We start from the raw sequence: 17500 nt of genomic DNA on the forward strand, positions 1-17500 counted from the left end.
GCGGAGATGAAATGCAAGACTGGAGACGGCGCGGCCCCTCCTGCCACCCTTTGCCCACCTCTGAACCGCGCCAGGCACGGGCCGGGGCTGCTCCCACACCTGTCGGCCGGGCCGTGGGCCAGGGTTTGGGGCATCTGGAAGCCCCCCCTTCCCAGAGCACCTGCTGCCCCCAAACCGGAACCAGCCCGGTGGCGGCCCCCCCGCGGACAGGGCGCCACTTGCCCTTTTACTAACCTTGGGTAACCTTTCGGGATCACCCGGATGTCTTGGGATCACTTTCTGCAACCTCTGAAAGCCGTAATCTATGGTTGGTTCATTAAGGGCTGTAACAGGACACAGAAATGCAGGTCAGGTTAATTACTTTCATGCCATCCACTACTCGTTCATTGCCCGCTTACAAGTAAGGGTGTGATTCTCCTGTTCTGAGGCTCTTGAAGGCAAGCACCCCTGGAAGCTAGCTCTGTCCTAAGGAGTAGGTTTCCCCCTTTCTTTTGCACATAAAAGCAATGATTATTTCTAATCTGTAATTAGACTGGAGGAGAGTCAAAGGGTTACTCAATATATTGTAAAAATGGGAGAGCAGTCAGAAAGTTGCAGGTCTCGGGGCCATACACAGCCATCACCATGGTCGCCATCGCTGTCTACATTACACAGGGCCTTCCACACCGGCTGGGGATTTATGGGAAACTGGCAATTATGACATATGTCCAGCTATTGCTAGCTTCAGATTTATCCCTGTGGTCCTTTTTTGTCTAGCATATTGCCTGAGCACAAACCAGGCAGGAGGAGCACTTATTCTTGCAAAGCTTTAATAATCTGTGAATGGCTGACTACAAACTGATGTAGGGCAGTATCATTCCACCAGCCTCACGAAATTGCTGGCCACAAATAGTAATTAATCTTTTTATCCCTCAAATTGTAATTTTGACTATGAACTGCGCGCGGCCATAAATCAGCGGCACGCGCGCTGTGTACGGAGCATGAATCACGGCCGGGGCTCCGTCCGACTGCAGCCTCTGTGTTTAACAAGCTTCATAAGGAGCCATTGGGCTTTATTATGGCTCTGCCTGACTCCAACAAAAACTGAGCCCGGAGGCCCGGGGACGCGAGTTAAGATGAAAATACTTATTAGAGTACATTACTTCTTGATGTAGATATCGTTTTCCGTGGAGTAACGCCACGGTGCATGGCGCGACATAAATCGGGGTTTTCTGAGACTAATAAGACCTGCCGCCATCTATTCATTACTCAGCCCGCAATTTGGGCCATCACTCATTAGTCAGCACGTAATTTGATGATTAACACCACCCAACTCAGCAGGTCTGCGGAGCGCCGGCAACACAAAGGCTACAGCTTCAAGGAGCAAGGTTAGAGGCTGCCTTTGAAAGTGCTTTCCGGAATAATTGGTCACCGTTATCCTCGAGTGCTCGGGCTGCTGGTGTCAACACCCACGGCGGGTCTCGTAAGCGCCGCCGGAAGACTTGCACGTACACTGGATAACGCGCCCGAAAGTTGAGGACCGCAATATGATCTGACATTCCATCATACGTGCCGGAGACAAAGGTCCGCACAGGAATGTGAAGTAAGACATTTTCTTGTTAATAAAGCATTGATCCAACATATTGATTTTACATGACATGGCTTCTGCCGCGATTTTGCCCTCCTTTTCCTTTGCAAACAGTAAAGCTCTTCAGAATGCCTCGGCGTAGGTGACACGGCAAAATTTCTAACTCTCTGTGATGTAAATTCTATATGTGTAAAACCACTTCATAATCAAACCATTAATCATCAGAAGCTGTCAGCGGTGACTTGGGGGACGATTTGTCATGTCTCTGCCTGGCCGGGACAAGGGTGTCAGGCGAAAGTGCAGTGCAGGGAGCAGGGTGGCTGGGCCTCACCCAGCGACTTGGCCCAAAACAGGATGCGGTGAAGTCTTATGTGTCTTGACTGCGGAACAAAAAAGGTGGCCCACTGTGCATCCCTAACACGCCAGGTTTCTCCTCTCCCCCAGCTAATCGCCATGACTGTTCGACTTAATGAATCGGCCTGATGAAAGGTGATCAGAAAAGATAGATGGGCGGCCGCTATTGATTTCATGCAAATGCCCCGACAGGTGATAGACGCTTTAATGCAAGCTTTCAGAAGCTTTATGACTTGTAATAACCATACACTCTCATTCTGGGGGAGGCATTCCCGATGTTTCAGTGGAATTGACATTCTCCTTCTAGGACCCAAAAGATCTTAAAGCAGTAGAAAAAAACACGGGGGTACCGTTCACCTCCCGCTTCAGCCCAAAGAGCGTTTACGTCTTGAGCGCACCGCCAAGAATGAGGTCGGACGTTCGGAAGATGACATGCCATCCTACGACTGTAGGTCTCGCCGTGCTGGACACGGCGAGGGGGGCAGGGGGCGGGCGCCGCTGTTGCGGCTAGAAATCCCACCGGGGGCTCCGCTATGGTAGCCCGACGGATTTACGTGGAAGAATGAGAAGAAGGGGCCCTTGTCTTCAAACTACAGAAGCAGAGACATGTTCTCGGTTCTGGCGGGTGCGGGGGCTTTGATCACGGAGAGTGGGACGGCCCTCCTCTGCGTCTGCGAGAGCGGCTGCCATCCGCGGGGCCGGGCGGCGGCCTTCCGAGGGCCACACCCCACAGAGCCCTCCGCCCCGTGCCAGGCAAGACAAGGAGTCGCCCAGACTTGGCTGGCAAACTCTACAACTGGAGGAGAAAGCAGAAGCCCCTTCATGCACATCTGATAAATCCTCCGCGTGCGGAGTGTACAAGGAGGGCCAGGCCGAGCCAGGCCACAGCTCTGCACGTCCAGTCACAGAGCACCGAGCCAGGCCAATCAATACCACTTTCCTGTTTTAGAACTGGGTAATTATGAGGGGGAGAGATTGCCTGACCTTTCACCTGCACTGCATTACTTTGCTGATATTAAGATAAATTGCCTGATTTTGGGTAAACATATGCTGCGATTCAAGCTGTCAGCACTGGTTTGCTCAGGGATAATTTGTATTGATCTCCCAGCTTCTGCCCAATTTTGCTTACTGACCTCGTGGATAATTAGAGAAGGAGCCTTGGGTGAGCTCAAGTCGGGACGAAGAAGAAATATGAAGAAGAATAAAGCAAATTTGTTTTATGTTAATATTTGTAGGTCCTCCTCCGGCCCTCACATCTGTCAGCATCAGGAGAGCCGTAAATTAATGGACTTGGTTCCTGAGCAGTTTATTCCCAGGAATTATTGAGCAGCGTGCTTAGTCTCTGAACATGTGTCACTGGGTTAAATTAATTTAAACTCTGCCTTAAACACAACAAAAACAAATGTTATTTTTTGCTGAAGGGGTAGAAACCAAGACATTTCTCAAAATGTATTATAAGCGTCCACCCTTCTGCAGGGATTTCCACCGATCTGCGTCGGAGAGGGTGAGTTTTATAATAAACCGCCCCCCCCGCCCCCGCAAAAAAAAAGTAATTAGTGCCCCTTATTTGTTCTGAATTCAAATCTTGCTACGATGGGCCACTACCTATAAAAGAGATGACTGCAGGCACAAAATTATATCATTTAAGATATGTCAGATTATAAGGCTGTTGTATCAAAAGTCATAAAACAAATGTCCCTTGTGAAATATCTCTTTATTAACCGTGCCATAAGATATTAACATTCCTCATTTAGTGGAGGGCCTTTTATCTGTTTCAAATACATTATTCGTCCTTCTAGAGATAAACCGTATTAATATCCATTTGAGTAGGCTACCGTGGCCTAATGCATAGTAATTTTTGTTGGAGAGCTTTTATTTTAGACTAAGAAAATTACACAGCAGTAAAACCTGAATGAACCAGAAGCTGGAGTAGCCGGGAATCACATTCCATTTATGCCAAATGGGGCAGGCAATCAGGCAGCCTGTGAAAGGCCAGATATCCGGCTATCATATGCAGGCCAGCATCCAGCACGGGTCATACAAATAGAGCCTGACACGGCCACATAGACTCAATGAGTCCTACACGCCGGAATAGCCTACAGCTCGGGAAGGATACATATTTAAATATATTTGAGTGTACTGGAGTTAATCTCGTTACTTTACATGCATTAAAGTCATAACAGAAGAAGCATTCTAAATATTTAAGTCATGCCCGTGTACTGGGGGATTAATCATTCCGCAATTGATAAAATTTTAACGGTCTGTGATGTCAGTTCAAGTTGGGATTGCCGGAGCTAATGTGGCAGCAGAAAATGGCATCAGGCTCTGAGCTGCAGCTGCGGCCAGAGCAGCTCCAATCGGCCGGCTGCAATTAGAAACGTACCAATGGGCAAGAGTCAGTGGCATTTTCTTTCTTGTGACATACATAGTTTTTTAGTTTTCATTCTGATGGCTCAGCCTTCTTTGTCAGCCAAACCTGCCCTGCAGTCTGTGCTGATCTCTAATACCCCAAAACGTATATGATTATTTTATTAGACTCGAACAGCAAGTCCATTAACATCTAAACGTAATTCAATGAAGCAAGGGGACATCTTCCGGACCTCTGGGTTGATAACACAGAAACAGAATTTCAGATTGGGCAGCGTATGTGTTTGGGGCCAGTGAATGTTTCCTACAAAGAGCCACCTCTCTTAGAAGGAAAACGGCCAAACCGAATGCCTTTAAGTCCGGTTCATCCACTCGACATTTATTAAGCAGCTACTACATGCCTGGGGCTTCACTGTGGGAAACCCGCTCCCCAAGGGCATCAGGGAAAAGCAGCCCCGAGCAGAGCTGACCCCCTGTTCATGCTGCTGCGGCTTCAATGGGCTGCCTGCCCAGGGTGCTGGGATCCCCCCCAACCGCCCCCCAGGCCTGGCTGGAGGTGCCCTGCCTGCAAACAGGGACTGGGTCTGGGGCAGGAAGGAGGGGTCACGGTGACAAGGCCGAATTGTGATGGCAACCTCCCAACCACTCCTGCAGGGGAGACCTGGAGACCAGCCCAGCCAGCGAGCAGGGCCGCCGACTTTAAGTACACCAAGACTAGCTGTTCTTACAGTTGTGTTTTTAAAACAGTGTCCTTAGTGCACAAGGGGGACAGTCACAGGTAGGAAACTAGCCACTTTTAGCATCGCCTCTGCGCTGCTTAAACCGAAGCCCAGCGAGCAAAGAAAGATACAAGAAGTTTCAGGTTTAGCACAAATTCTCCTTCTGCCTGAAAAACCTGCTACAACAATAAAAACAGGAAGACATTCATTTGCTTCATTCCAGCTGCTGGTTGCAGCTATTAAATGAGTTCCAGTTTCATTTCAATAATGATCATCTTCCTGTAACTTCCCAATCATGCATTTGTCATAATGCAGTAATTTTCTAGCTACAAACAGATCCTCGTAATGAGGCAGTTTTTCACATTAGCAACATAACTACATAATAAGAACATCTGCAGTTCCTTTTCCGAGGGACAAGAACGCACTTCAATTAAAGCAATGGGGATTGTTAAATAAGATATAGTATATTTTACTAACAGGGATACCCAGACCCTGCCCCGACAGGCTGCAACCCTTCAGTGTGCCTGAATGAACACAGGTTGTAATGTGTAAAAATTAAATAAAGTAAAATTAAATTGCTCAATACAAAGACATCCCTCTAGAGGGTGTTAGTGATTTCAGTGACAAAGTGCTATTTGCTGACAAGTAGTTTACACATTAACCAGCTGAATCCAAGGGGGAAAAATGCCAATAGCAATTATATCACCTTGAGGTTATTAAATGTCCCACTGATAAGTAACTAGGTGAACTTGACCAGGTGATAAAGACTGCTGTGAGCAAATGATTGTGCACTGAAGAATGTTTCTCTGTCCTGCTGTTTCTCCAGATAGCTTTCCTTTCAAAACTGACTGTATAAAAAGTTACATTAAAAATGCGTGGCCGCAGAAGACAGAACTGGTATTTAGCTCCCGCGCACCGCGCCCCGCCGGGGCACCGCCATCGCTCCACCTCTAAGACATGACACCCGGGCTGCGAACGCCTGGCTTTCGGTTTTTGTTTTGTTTTGTTTTCTCCTCCCTTTTTTAGGCTTTAAAATGATGCTAAGTTCTCCACTTTATCATCAACTGTCCCCTCCAAGTGCATTTCATCTATAAGAAATTCAGATGCTCAGGAAATTAAAATTTCAAAGATCTGCTGCAAAAAAAAAAAATCAATGGGGCGAGATCAATGCTCATAGAAATTTCATGAACTTTGAACTGGTCCAGGCCTGATGAGGAGAGGTGGCTGGAGTTCCAGGCGGCTGGCGGCTCCTTGTGCGGCCGCCCGAGAGCGGGCCGTGCAGCCGAGAGGAGGGCCACGTCAGAGATAGGTTTCTGCTTTCATATTTTGTCCGACAAAAAAATTAATTTTTAGTCTATTTCAGTAACAAGCAAAGATAGAAAGAGAGCAGCCGGCCTCCGCAACGCGCCCGCAACACCCCACTTCGTAAGAGCACCTCTCGCTCTGCACATTAACGCGGCCACGAAATGAAATCGGTTCCCTTAGCAGCCGATTGCAGGTGCAAATTAATATTGTAAAATGAAGATCGATACATGGACAGGGCCAAATCAATAGCGGCTAAATTATTGCTGCATTTTCCTCCTCATTCAAGATGAGTTGTGTTTTCCTCTCAAAGTCAATACTTTGCAGCTTTTCTCATTAATTTCTCAATAAATTCGGCAATGAATTTCAATCACAGAACTCGGCAGGGTGAGCCAGGCACCGTGCACGGGAAACACAAAGGCCACGGTGGGCCTGCATCACTCACCACGAGGCGCTGCCCCGGAGCCGGCCTGGGCACAGCAGGGACAGACGGGAGGCGCCGGGCACTTTATCCAACGCCAAGCACCAAGCGGCTCAGCCTAGGTCGCCCGCATCGAAGGGGCGTGGCTTTTCCAGCATCAGACCCACCCCAGGGCAGCGTCGGCTTCACACGGGGGAGCCCCTCCGACCCGCTAAGCCGAGGGTACCTCGTGTCACCAAGGCTTCTGAGGATGGGAGAAGCGCCACGCTTGACTTCTAATTGTAAGTCAGGCACCGCCTCGGCCTCACGCGGAGGACTCTGGTATTCACACGCCCGGCCCGGCGCACAGGGACCTGCGCCATTCACCGCCGCCTGGCAGCGGACGGCGGCATTGTGATGTGACACTAGACTCAGAAAAGGGGACAGCACATCTTCCTTGTTCCCAAAATAATACCCTTGCCGACAACTGCTGGATTGCATTCAAACAATGCTGTTTACATACCTCGAAGAATGCACCAGATTACGGCTTTTATAGTCACGTTCAAACGACGTCTACGGAGCCCAGGCCGGCAGCTGAGGAAAACCAAGGCACGCGGCGTCGGGTGCTCCCACTCCTCCAAGGGCTCGGCCCCCGGCGACAGGGACCCCCGAGACACGCTCCCCAGGGAGGCAGGGGAGGGGCACTGGCCACCCTGCAACCCTCCCCTCCCCCACCCCGGCTGTTCCAGCCAAGGTAGCCCCTTCCCTCCACGTGTAAAAAGAGTCTGAACAAAAGGGAGGGAGAACGTGGCCAATAAAAATCATCCTCGACAGAACGAAGAGCACCAACTACCCAGACGTCACCCTTCCTCTAAGAAAGAAAAATCAAGCGTGCCTGTGCCGTCGACCCTCTTAGAGACCCTCTTAGAGACCCTCTTAGAGACCCTCTTAGAGACCCTCTTAGAGACCCCGGGCCGGGAGCGGTAAGAGCCAAGCGGGCAGCAAAGCGCTCTGTGGGGAGCCATGCGGGCAGCGGGCCGGCACACTTGAAACCCGCGTAAGATCTCCGAACAGAGATAAGCCGAGAGAGGAGCTCTGGAAGTTCACCCCCTCCCTCCCGTGTGCCCGAGGCAACCAGCCCCCGGGACACACGTCCCAGGCCATCGATCACACGCTCCTCCCGGAAGGTGCGGCCATCACCCTGTGTCACAGCACCTGCCCTGCTCAGCGCAGGGCACACAGTAGGTGCTCCACAGTAACGAGTAAGGACCACGAGGACCCACGGGGCTTCTGGAAAATTCTAAGCCAATGGAGAAGGTATACTTCACTTCTGACTTGGAGAAGTCAAGGTGCACATGACGTTTCCCATATATCCATGCGAGAACTGTTCACCAGTGTTTCCCAGCAGCACCACTTGTCTTACCGTCAGCCCTCTGTATCCGCCAGTCCCACATCCTCAGATTCAACCAACCGCAGCCCTGACCTCGGCTACGAAGGACCACGCTGTAAGGGACACGAGCATCCACAGATTTGGTCCTGGAACCCATCCCCGGCGGATCCTGAGAAGCGACTGTACCAAGGCTCCACCCACAGATGAATGGATAAAAGGTGGTCTCTGTGTACAAGGGAAGACCCTTCAGGCACACAGAGGAAGGACGCGCCGATCACGCCTCCACCCGGGAGAACCGTGAGTGGACGAAGCTGGTCACAAAGGACCCCGTACTGTATGATTCCGTGCACGGGAAATGTCCAGCGGGGCAAATGCATAGATACAGGAAGTAGGTTCGTAGCTGCCTGGCGGGGGGGCGGGGAGACTGCTGACGGGTGCGGGGCTCCTTTTTGTGTAATGAACTGTTCTTGACTTAGCTTAGTGGTTGCACAGCTCTGTGACTGTACTGAAAACCCCTTAATTGTAAACTTCGGGTGAATTTTAGGCTGTGTGAATTATATCTGAATAAAGAACAAAATTTTTTAAGTGAAAGTAACACCCCTGACCTAGATTAGAATGCATGTACCAGCTGTGCCTATACCGAGGGGAAGGCCTCTCATGGCCTGAATACTGGCTGCGGGGCGTCTGGCGTCTGCGTAAAAGAACGGAGGCCGGAACTGGGGTGAGCAGGCCCCCAGCTGTGAGGGGTGGAGCGGAGGGCCGAGGAAGAGACCCCCCAGTCCAGGGGAAAAGCTGGCCCTCCTCAATCCCCACGGAGGCGTTTGTAACCCCTGGTTTTTCAAGGTGAACAAAGAGGAAAAGCAATGTTCTAAGGCAGAGCCTTTAAAGACATCGCCAAGATTAACGTAAATGTTGAAATCACAAAACAGAGTCCTCAAACACAGGATCCTGGATTACGTCTCTGAAGTAAAACGGTCCCGCCTGATGCGCTCCCTCCATCTCCTCCACCCGTGGCGCAGGCTCTGTCCTCTGCCTGCGGACCCCCGACCCCGCCGCCGACGTGCAGGGGCGCAGCCCGCCAGCCCCGGCCCCCCGTCTCTGGAGGGGCGCTCCGCCCACAGACCCCACAGGGCCACGGCTGCCTCTCTCCTCGGAGACCCGAACAGCTCTCGGGACTGTTTCATTATGGTCTCTTCTCTTTTTCGTTCCCATCAGGCTCTGAGTCAGCTGGATCGGGCGCCCAGAACCAGGCATGGGGCTGCCAGGGTGAAGCCAGCCTGGGGCCCCGCGAGGAACCCACCGTGAGCGCACCCACGAGACGCAGCTGCCTTCCCGCCTTCTCTGCATCACGTGCAGAGTACCAGGCCCAGGTGGGCCTCGGGGACACACTGAACGCCGGACACCACGGGTAAATTCCAAGTCACGTCGACACGAAGCCTCAGCATCCCACCCTGGACGCTACGCTCGCCTTAAAGATCATTACTGTCGGCGGGTGTTCTCTGAGCGCAGAGGAAAGAAGGCACCAGATGGGCACGGCGTCAGGGGTGCTTAAGAAGAGGCAGGTGGCTGGCAGGTGGGCCCCCTGGTGCCACGACAGAGCGCACGCGGCCTGGGCCGGTCGCCAGGGTGTGAGGAGGGACCGTTGGCAGGTGGCTCGCGGGCAGGGCACGTGAGGCTGCGGCCCCAGCACCTCGCACACGTGTGGCTCACCTCCGTGGTGGTAAAATGGGTCAACTTTGGAAACGACCTCCATTGTAACCGACAAGCACACAGGCAAACTGAGCCGTCTTCAGCTTGGGGTGCACAGCGGCCGGACGCCCTGAGAGGCACCGAGGTCCTGCTGTAAAAGTACCCGAGGAACAGCAGCCCCAGGGCGGGCTTGGCGCTCGTTCATCCCAAAGGGCCCTGGGGACGTGCTCGCAAGGAACGGCGCCGGGCTGGTCTTCACAAGCGGGATGGAAGTGATCATGGGGCTAGAGCGTGTGGCTGATCCCAGCATCAAGCACACGGATCCTGAGAAGGGGCAGGAGCGCCACATCGCCGGCCCCACCCCCTCCCATCCCCAGGCCGAGGCCTGAAGGGCCACGGGGAGTCCCCGGCAAGGGCCTTCTCCTGGGAGGATGAAAAGATGGGGAAGAAATCTGGCAGAATCCCCTCTACACCCCACCGCCCAGATGCCCTGACTCTGGTCCCCAGATGCTCCGGGTGGGAGAGGGTCAGGCCGGTAGAAGGCTGGGCCGACCCTGCAGAGCTCACCTTGTCAGGCGGTAGGATTCCCATGCGTGGAGGGCGTAAGGAAGGGCTGTCACGAGGGCAGGAAGGGTGGCGTCTGGAAGGCGGATGATGGACCCACTGCCAGGCTGCACCTTTGAGAAACTTCCCCCAAAGATGATTTACACCGACAGGTACAGAGATCTGCAGCGGCCTACTGTCCCGATGGGAGGTTCTGTATTTAAAATTTAACATGCTCTGTAATGCGTCTTCTACTAGAGCACGGGCGCCAGCCACAGGCACCTGGGTCCCGCGTGGAACCAAATTATTCACATGCTCGTTAGGCACATTTGAAAACTTCGATGTATTTATTTTGGGGGGTGTAGCAAACAGTTCACGTCCCCGACGAAGAGGCTCCCATCTTTCGTTGTTTTATTGAAAAACCATTCTAAGAAAGTTCGAATGACTCAAGTTTGCACTTTCTGTAATGAATTAAAAAGGCCCAACTGATTCAAATGATAGTTTCTTAAACGGACTTTTTCTCGGGTTCAGCCTTTAGGATCCAAGCCTCACCGACAGCCTAAAGACCTTCGAAAACAAAGGTTTCAAATGAAAACACGAGCAGCCCCTGGACCCCAGGGGCGTCCCCATCCCGGCTGGCACAGCCCCCGAGAGCAAACCCCACTCACCCCGTCCGCCTCCCGCCTGGGCCATGGCCTCGCGCGCGGCCAAAGGGACGCGGTGAAGGAGGCCTGTGGCTTCTGCGGCTGCAGGCAGCCAGGAAGAAAACGAGGCATCGCCCCTGTTGCTACTCTTCCAGGGCCACGGCGGGCGGGGCCTATTTCTTCTCCTCTTCGGCAACAGAGGCTCACACGCTCCCTCGTGGCTTCTCCGCTGAAACGGTGGTTCTGATGCTTGCCCTGGTCTTCCTCCTTGAAGCTACGGGACTTTCTCCTGCCAGGGTGACTCGTGGGGTTCTGTTTTTACCCCCTGTCATCGCTGCCTTATTCTGCACTTCCGTTGATGCTGTTCACTCTTGTGCTTTTAAGGGGTCCCCCCATCTCCCTGGCACGCCACATCCTGTCCCAGAAGCAGGGCAGGCACCCTGACCGGCCAGAGACGCCAAATAAAACCCCGGACGTGGCCCAGTCCCATCCCGCGACGCATGCCCGCGGCCTCCCGGGTGGGGGGAGGTTAGCGGGCCTGCGTCCCCGCACCCACTGAGGGAAACCCGTGACCCTTTTGTCCTTTGGGGAAGACAAATGGTGTCTCCTCTCTGCTGCGTTCTGTCAGGTTCGGTGCCGAGAGTCAATACCTTCACCTTGATGCGGAAATTTCATGATTTATCAGTCGGTTCTCCTCCCGGGTGAGCGCAGCCCCACCGAGCACAGCCATCGGGCCGCGGGAAGAGCGGCCCGTGGTCACAGCACTTGGAAAACAACCAAAGCCCCTCCGATGACAGACAAATGTGTCTTGTTAGCAGCTGCCCAAAAGCGCTTGACTTGTACTAATAACAAAAAGGCCACGCTGGTCACCGTGGGTCCAAAGACGAAGCACCCTGTCACCAGCCTGGTTGGGAAATTAGCAAATAATGTTCTTTTCCTTGATAAATGGGTGACAGCTCCCTCTCACCAATCATTTCTAACATTTTGATGCATGCCTACGATCCCACTGGAGGAGCAGAAAAGTTTACTGGCCCTCAATTTTCAGATGATGAATGGAACTCCTCTAAATGTGCGATTTCTGTATGAGGTATAGTTCATTTTAAGCAATTCTAGTAAATGGGTGTCACTGATTAGGACAAATAGTCTACTTGTGCAATAGCGCAAGCGGTGTGTCTCATTCTCCCGGCCTCCTTCGAGACAGGAGAGGAAGGAAGCAGCAGGGACCCCGGGAGCCCTCACCGCCCCACCCTTTAGAGGGACTCGGGACTGGATCTGTGCCCCCAGTGCCCACTCAGCAAGCTGGCAGATTCACTGATCATCATTTGGTCTAATGCTGGGACCGCACTAATGCAGAGGACACCGGCAGCGGGGGGGGGGGGGGGGGGGGGCACGCCCTCCCTTCCTCTGTGGCCCTAAGGAGCCCCGCCAATGACCCCAAAGATGACCAGCTGGTCCACGCCCAGGTCTGCACACCATCCCAGCCAGTGGGGAGAAATTCGCCCTCTGCCCCCAACACCTAACCAAGGACGAGCCAAGGTGGGCGGGGCGGGAGGAGAAACTGCGTTGGAGTCGCGCGTCATCTGAGTGCCATCCCAGCTCTCCGGTTCCGGACGGGCCCAGAGGTGGCCTGAGCTCAGCACGTTCTTCCACAGAACTAACCTCACGTGAAAGCGAAGCTGTCTATCCTCCAGGGGACCGCGGACTTCCACTGACACCATCCAACTGGCAAGCTGGGACCAGTGGAAGCCCTGTGCCTGCGGGGCGCCCGCAGCAGCCGGGAACGCACAGCTAGCAGCCGGAGCCGCCGGGCCTCACTGGCCGGGACAGGGAGCCCAGGAGTCACAGACTCCTGAACCCCAAACTCGAACTCGGAATGAAAGTATCTCCGCCACGTCCATCTCCGTGGTTAAGAACTTATAATCGAAATAATCGGCTGGTTTACATTGAAGGGGAAGGCATTAGCATTTAGTTTAGCGAAGTAGAAACAGTATGATTTGTGGAAGGCAATTAGGAATCATTTGCTCCGTGGATACAAGTAATTTGTTTGAAGAGCGCTGGCCTGGGAGAGAGCTAGCTGGAGCCGGCTGTGGTCGAGGGTGCCACTGCCTCTACTGTGTGTCACCGTGCTGCGGACAGAATCACATCTGAACACTCACAAAAGAGCTTTAAAACACTTCAGGAACGCCGGCGCCCTTCAAGGGGTGAGGTGAAGTGTGGGTTAGGTGGCAGAAGGCTGCGAGAGGATACGGTGGCCCCGAGCGAGCCCACAGACACCCCCCCTTGGTGCGGGGCAGCTCCCGAGGACAGGGCGGTCACCTCCTTGACATGTCGCCAGTTTTAAGGCACAACGGGATTTAAAAGAAACAAACAAACCATAAACACTGTATCGGGAAGAACACAAACTGTTAGCAGCTACTGGTTGAGTAACGATTCCATGACTGAAATTGAATGCACGTCTTCGTGCAGAAAATGACCATTTTTATGTCCCTGTGTAGTCAATGCTTTGCAGACCTGAGACCGGCCCCAGCTCTGTCCGTGCCGCTCTGGGCCTGGGCACCATCACTGCCAGCATCTTGTTTAGTAACTGGGTTGGCTGGGCCCGGGGCAGACAGCATGTTGATTCCTGGTAATTGGTGATATAATTCCTTTAATTGAGCAAAAGAAATCTCTAAACTGAGGGTGGGTCAACCACACGTTTGGGTGCAAGAGGTCAACAGGAAGAGCCCTTTGGCTGCGTCCTGGTGTCCCGCAGAGCCACGCTGGGACTCAGGCCACCACCGAGCTGCTCCAGCTTTTTTGTGTAATAGGAAAACCCTTCTGCCAAATGGACGTGTTAGGAAATCAGGGACACTCGCATCTGTGCGTGAACACCTCACACTTGGAATATGGTCTGTAAAAGCAGTTTTCGCTCAAACATAATTTCAATTAGAAGCATACAAATTCCAATTTGTCTTAATCAAGTAACACCGCAATGCTTACATGATAATTAAAAACTAATTTCTTTTATTGCTCTTAACAATTTGACGTCTTTCTACTGGTGAAATTACGAATGTGAAACTGTTCAATCTGCCCATACCACTGAGTTCCTCAGGTAGGATATTCCGGGACTATTCTAATTATTATTAAACAAGCAAATGATACACTATTAGACAAATATTAAAACAAGCGTTACACTCAGTTATTAATGTTCACTGTTCACTTTTAAATGCAGCAAATATCTCGTTAATTTAATTTTAGGCGCCCACCCGTTCATATTGCATTTTACGGTCTAGAAGGCAATTTACTATTAACTAGCAATTACATACAGGGCGATTGTTAATTCTGCTCCTAAGTGCTAGCCGCTTGAAAACTGTTCTCTCTCTCTAATTTCTGACCTTCTTACAATAGGGGTGAGGCACGCTGGGAATACAAAGGACTAGTACGGAAGAGCTGGACATGTCATTGTGACTCCTTCTTTTAATTCACCGTGCTAATCAACTGCACTGCCACTGCTTCCCAAGGTAATTGTGTCTTTACAGTAGTTGAAAGCAGCAGGCACAGGGGCCTGGATGGATGGGCTTGGCCTGCCCCCCCTGCCTACACCCGCTCTGGGTTGACTAATCGGGTCTGGTTCTGAAGCATCGGGTGCTTCTCAGATCACTGTAAACAGATCACTTAGGCCTTTGCCTTTGGCTGGGGGGCAGGGGGAGGGGCCCTCCTCAGCACTCTGGTTCCCCATCCCCAGGCCTGGCGGCCTCACCCCGAGGGTTCAGTGTGACGGTGTCCGTGCAGCCTCCAGGCCCGGGGATGCTGATGGGAGCCAGATGCCCAGGGGACGGGGCCCTCCCCGCAGGGGCTGCGCCCGTGTCCTGCCTCCAGAAGGGCTGGCTCAGCTTTCAGAGGGAGAGCAATTCCCAGTGATTGCTTCTCTGTCCCATCAATTTCAGGGCAATGCAAATCAGACAGAAGCTTCCAGGTCAGACAGGTTATGACCCCACCTTTCCTCTGCTCTCTGGGAGTGTAGGCCCCCGTATCCCTTACGTGCGTTTGAAATGTATATTCCCGTAATGATGGGGGTGTGGGGGAAGGCTGTAAATTAGCCCCCGCGGAGAGGCCAAGCTCACTGAATGGCTTCATTGAAAGGCCCGTTCGTGGGAGAACTCCTGATGGAGGAAACCCCATAGCCTTGGGCAGCCGGGACCCTGAACTTGGGGTCTGAGAAGCCCCTTCAGCAGGGAGGGGTCACGGCGTCGGCTGCAGAAATGGAAGATGGGCGTCGGGACACGCGTGTCACTGGAACAGACTCGGGGACGCCCCCTGCCCTGCGGCCACGAGGCCTCCGGCCAAGGAAAGCGTCCTGCCCGGCCGAGGGCAGCGGGCTACAGAGAGCACTGCCCCACCGCGGCCCCAGAGAGGCAGGCCCTCGGCCACGGGACACCCACTGGCGGCGACGGGCGGCCCTCTGCCCTCGCGCCTCCCCCTCCGGCCGCACCCGCGTCCGCCGCGATGCTCAGCATGGGGCCCTTTCCTGCCATGCAGGCCACCGTCCTCAGTGGCCAACGGTGGGGTGAAGAACCAGACCTTCCTGCTACTGTGTCTCCTCTCAGAAAGAGTCGCTGCTGCTGACGACGGCCCGCCAACCTCAGCACCAAAAGCCCGCGGGTCAAGAACCGGATGTCAGGGGCAGGACCGGAGGCGCCCGCGGGGGAGCGGCCAGGAGACCAGAGAGGCTGACAGGGACAGCCGACTCCCCGTCCATTTGGGGCAGAGCCATCGGTCCCACCACGTACGGACGCGCTCACCGGGTGCCTGACCCAACCTGGCACCCACGGGGCACGTGGCAGCGTGGAGCCCACACGTGGTGTGGCTCCCAGCCGCCCAGCTCATAAACATCCCCTCCTCCGAGGAACCCAGACCCGACGGGAGCCCGGGTCGCACACGGCACCGAGGAGAAAGCGGGACTCAGGGGTCCCCCCAGGTCCCTGGGCCACACCGGGCGGAGCTGAGCGGGGCGCCCAGGACCCCACGGCCTGAGTTCACAGCCAGAGCCGGACGGGCGCCCACAGGCCGGCAGGGGCGCTGCAGAGACGGCCCAGCGCTGCAGGGAGCCTGGCCCCCACCTCCCGGGACCTGGCGGCCGCGGGTACGAGCGCTCACAAGCACCCCGACTACACAGCCCGCTTCCGCGCGGCGGTTATTTAACACGTGGAGGCCGCACCAGCAGGAGGCGCCGCCCTCCCTCCATCTCGCCTCCCGGGCTCACCAGGAGGCGAGCTGGTCCCACGGGAGGAAACGGCCCTTAGCACAGGCAGGGAACCTCTCTCCCCTCCTGACCACGTGAGGGCCGCTGGGGGCTGGAGAGGAGGCGGCCTCCCCCCATCAAGGACCCCGGTGTCACTGGCAGCCCTGGCTGCTGAGGGTGTGGGTGCCTCTGGGGACAGCAGCCCTGGCTCTCTGCAAGGACCCGAGCCAGGCACGGCCTGGGAGTGACACGGGGCCTGCTGGAAAGTGGTCACTGGAAGAATTTACATTTTGCATCTCACGCTTCCTGACGGGGGTGAGTTACCCCTACTGCCTCCCCCAACCCCAAAGTGGAAGGGACCTCGTCTCTACCCTGTCACCCACCCACTGGACAGAGGAGAAGCCTGCATCCCAGGGGGAGGCCAGACCTGCCCCGGGCATCCTGCAGCAGGTGACAGCACGTGGACAGAGCCCCCGGCTCCCAGCCAGGCTCCCGCAAGGACCTCCACCCGCCGCCCTGACCACGCGAGCACTGGGAGGCCACGCTGTCCAAGAACAAGCCCCCGTCCCCTCCGCCCTCGTGGGGCTCAGCAGGTGCTGGCTACCCCCAGAAACACGTCTCAGAGGTTACAGCTTCTGCAGGTAGCAGGACTAGGGGTCCCCATGCAGACAAGCCGTATGGTCATTTACGGCCTTTCTCAGTAGCAACCTCAGACGCACGGTGTCCTCCAAGCAGCCTGTGGGCAAAGCCCTGCAGCAGATGACCTTCAGCAGACGTGACCCCTTCTGGTGACGTCAGTGTGTCTGAGACCCTCCCAGAATACGGACCCCCTTGAAGCAGCAGTGCGGTGTGGGGCTTGAGGCCCCAGGCCCAGGGCAGAGACCTGCTCCCATCTACAGGGTGCGTGTGACCTAGGGTACGCAGCCTAACCTCTGGGACCTCGCGGGGCAGCCACCCGATGGAAGCAGGGGGACTGTGGTTACTGACAGCTCCCACCACCTTGCTTTGCAGGCGAGAAGAGAAGCTCCACGGATGGGGGGAGGGGCCCAGGTCACCTGGCCCGAGCTGGCTGCACCTGTCCATAGCGTCACACCATGTGGAAGAGGATGTAGACACCGCCCCTGACTACACCAACCGGTGGGCCACGGAGGGATCGCCCATCCTCACTGCAGAACCCATGCAGGGGGCCCCCGGGGGCCGAGAGGCCCTCCTTGGGAGGAAGCATCTACCGATTCACCATGAAAGTTGGAAACGTGAACTCACCAGTGTAGACAAAGCGCCCAGGAGCACCTTTACAGAACTGC

The 17500-nt window shown here is 54.5% G+C and overlaps 1 protein-coding gene across 10 annotated transcripts in view; it reads right to left on the bottom strand.

Moving 5' to 3' along the window:
- The window catches only part of EBF3 (EBF transcription factor 3), a 117067-nt gene that overhangs the window by 11988 nt on the left and 87579 nt on the right, over positions 1-17500 (bottom strand). For all 10 annotated transcript variants that reach the window (XM_033420718.2, XM_033420711.2, XM_033420715.2 and 7 more), the window contains exons 10-11: positions 17460-17500; positions 235-323 (exon numbers count right to left, since the gene is read on the bottom strand). The exon at positions 17460-17500 is cut by the window's right edge and continues 86 nt beyond it. In XM_033420718.2, coding sequence (XP_033276609.1) covers positions 235-323; positions 17460-17500 — 130 coding nt within the window. The remainder of the gene's footprint in view (positions 1-234; positions 324-17459) is intronic.

Source organism: Orcinus orca, chromosome 14 (assembly GCF_937001465.1).
Source record: "Orcinus orca chromosome 14, mOrcOrc1.1, whole genome shotgun sequence".
In the NCBI taxonomy this organism is placed as follows: Eukaryota; Metazoa; Chordata; class Mammalia; order Artiodactyla; family Delphinidae; genus Orcinus; species Orcinus orca.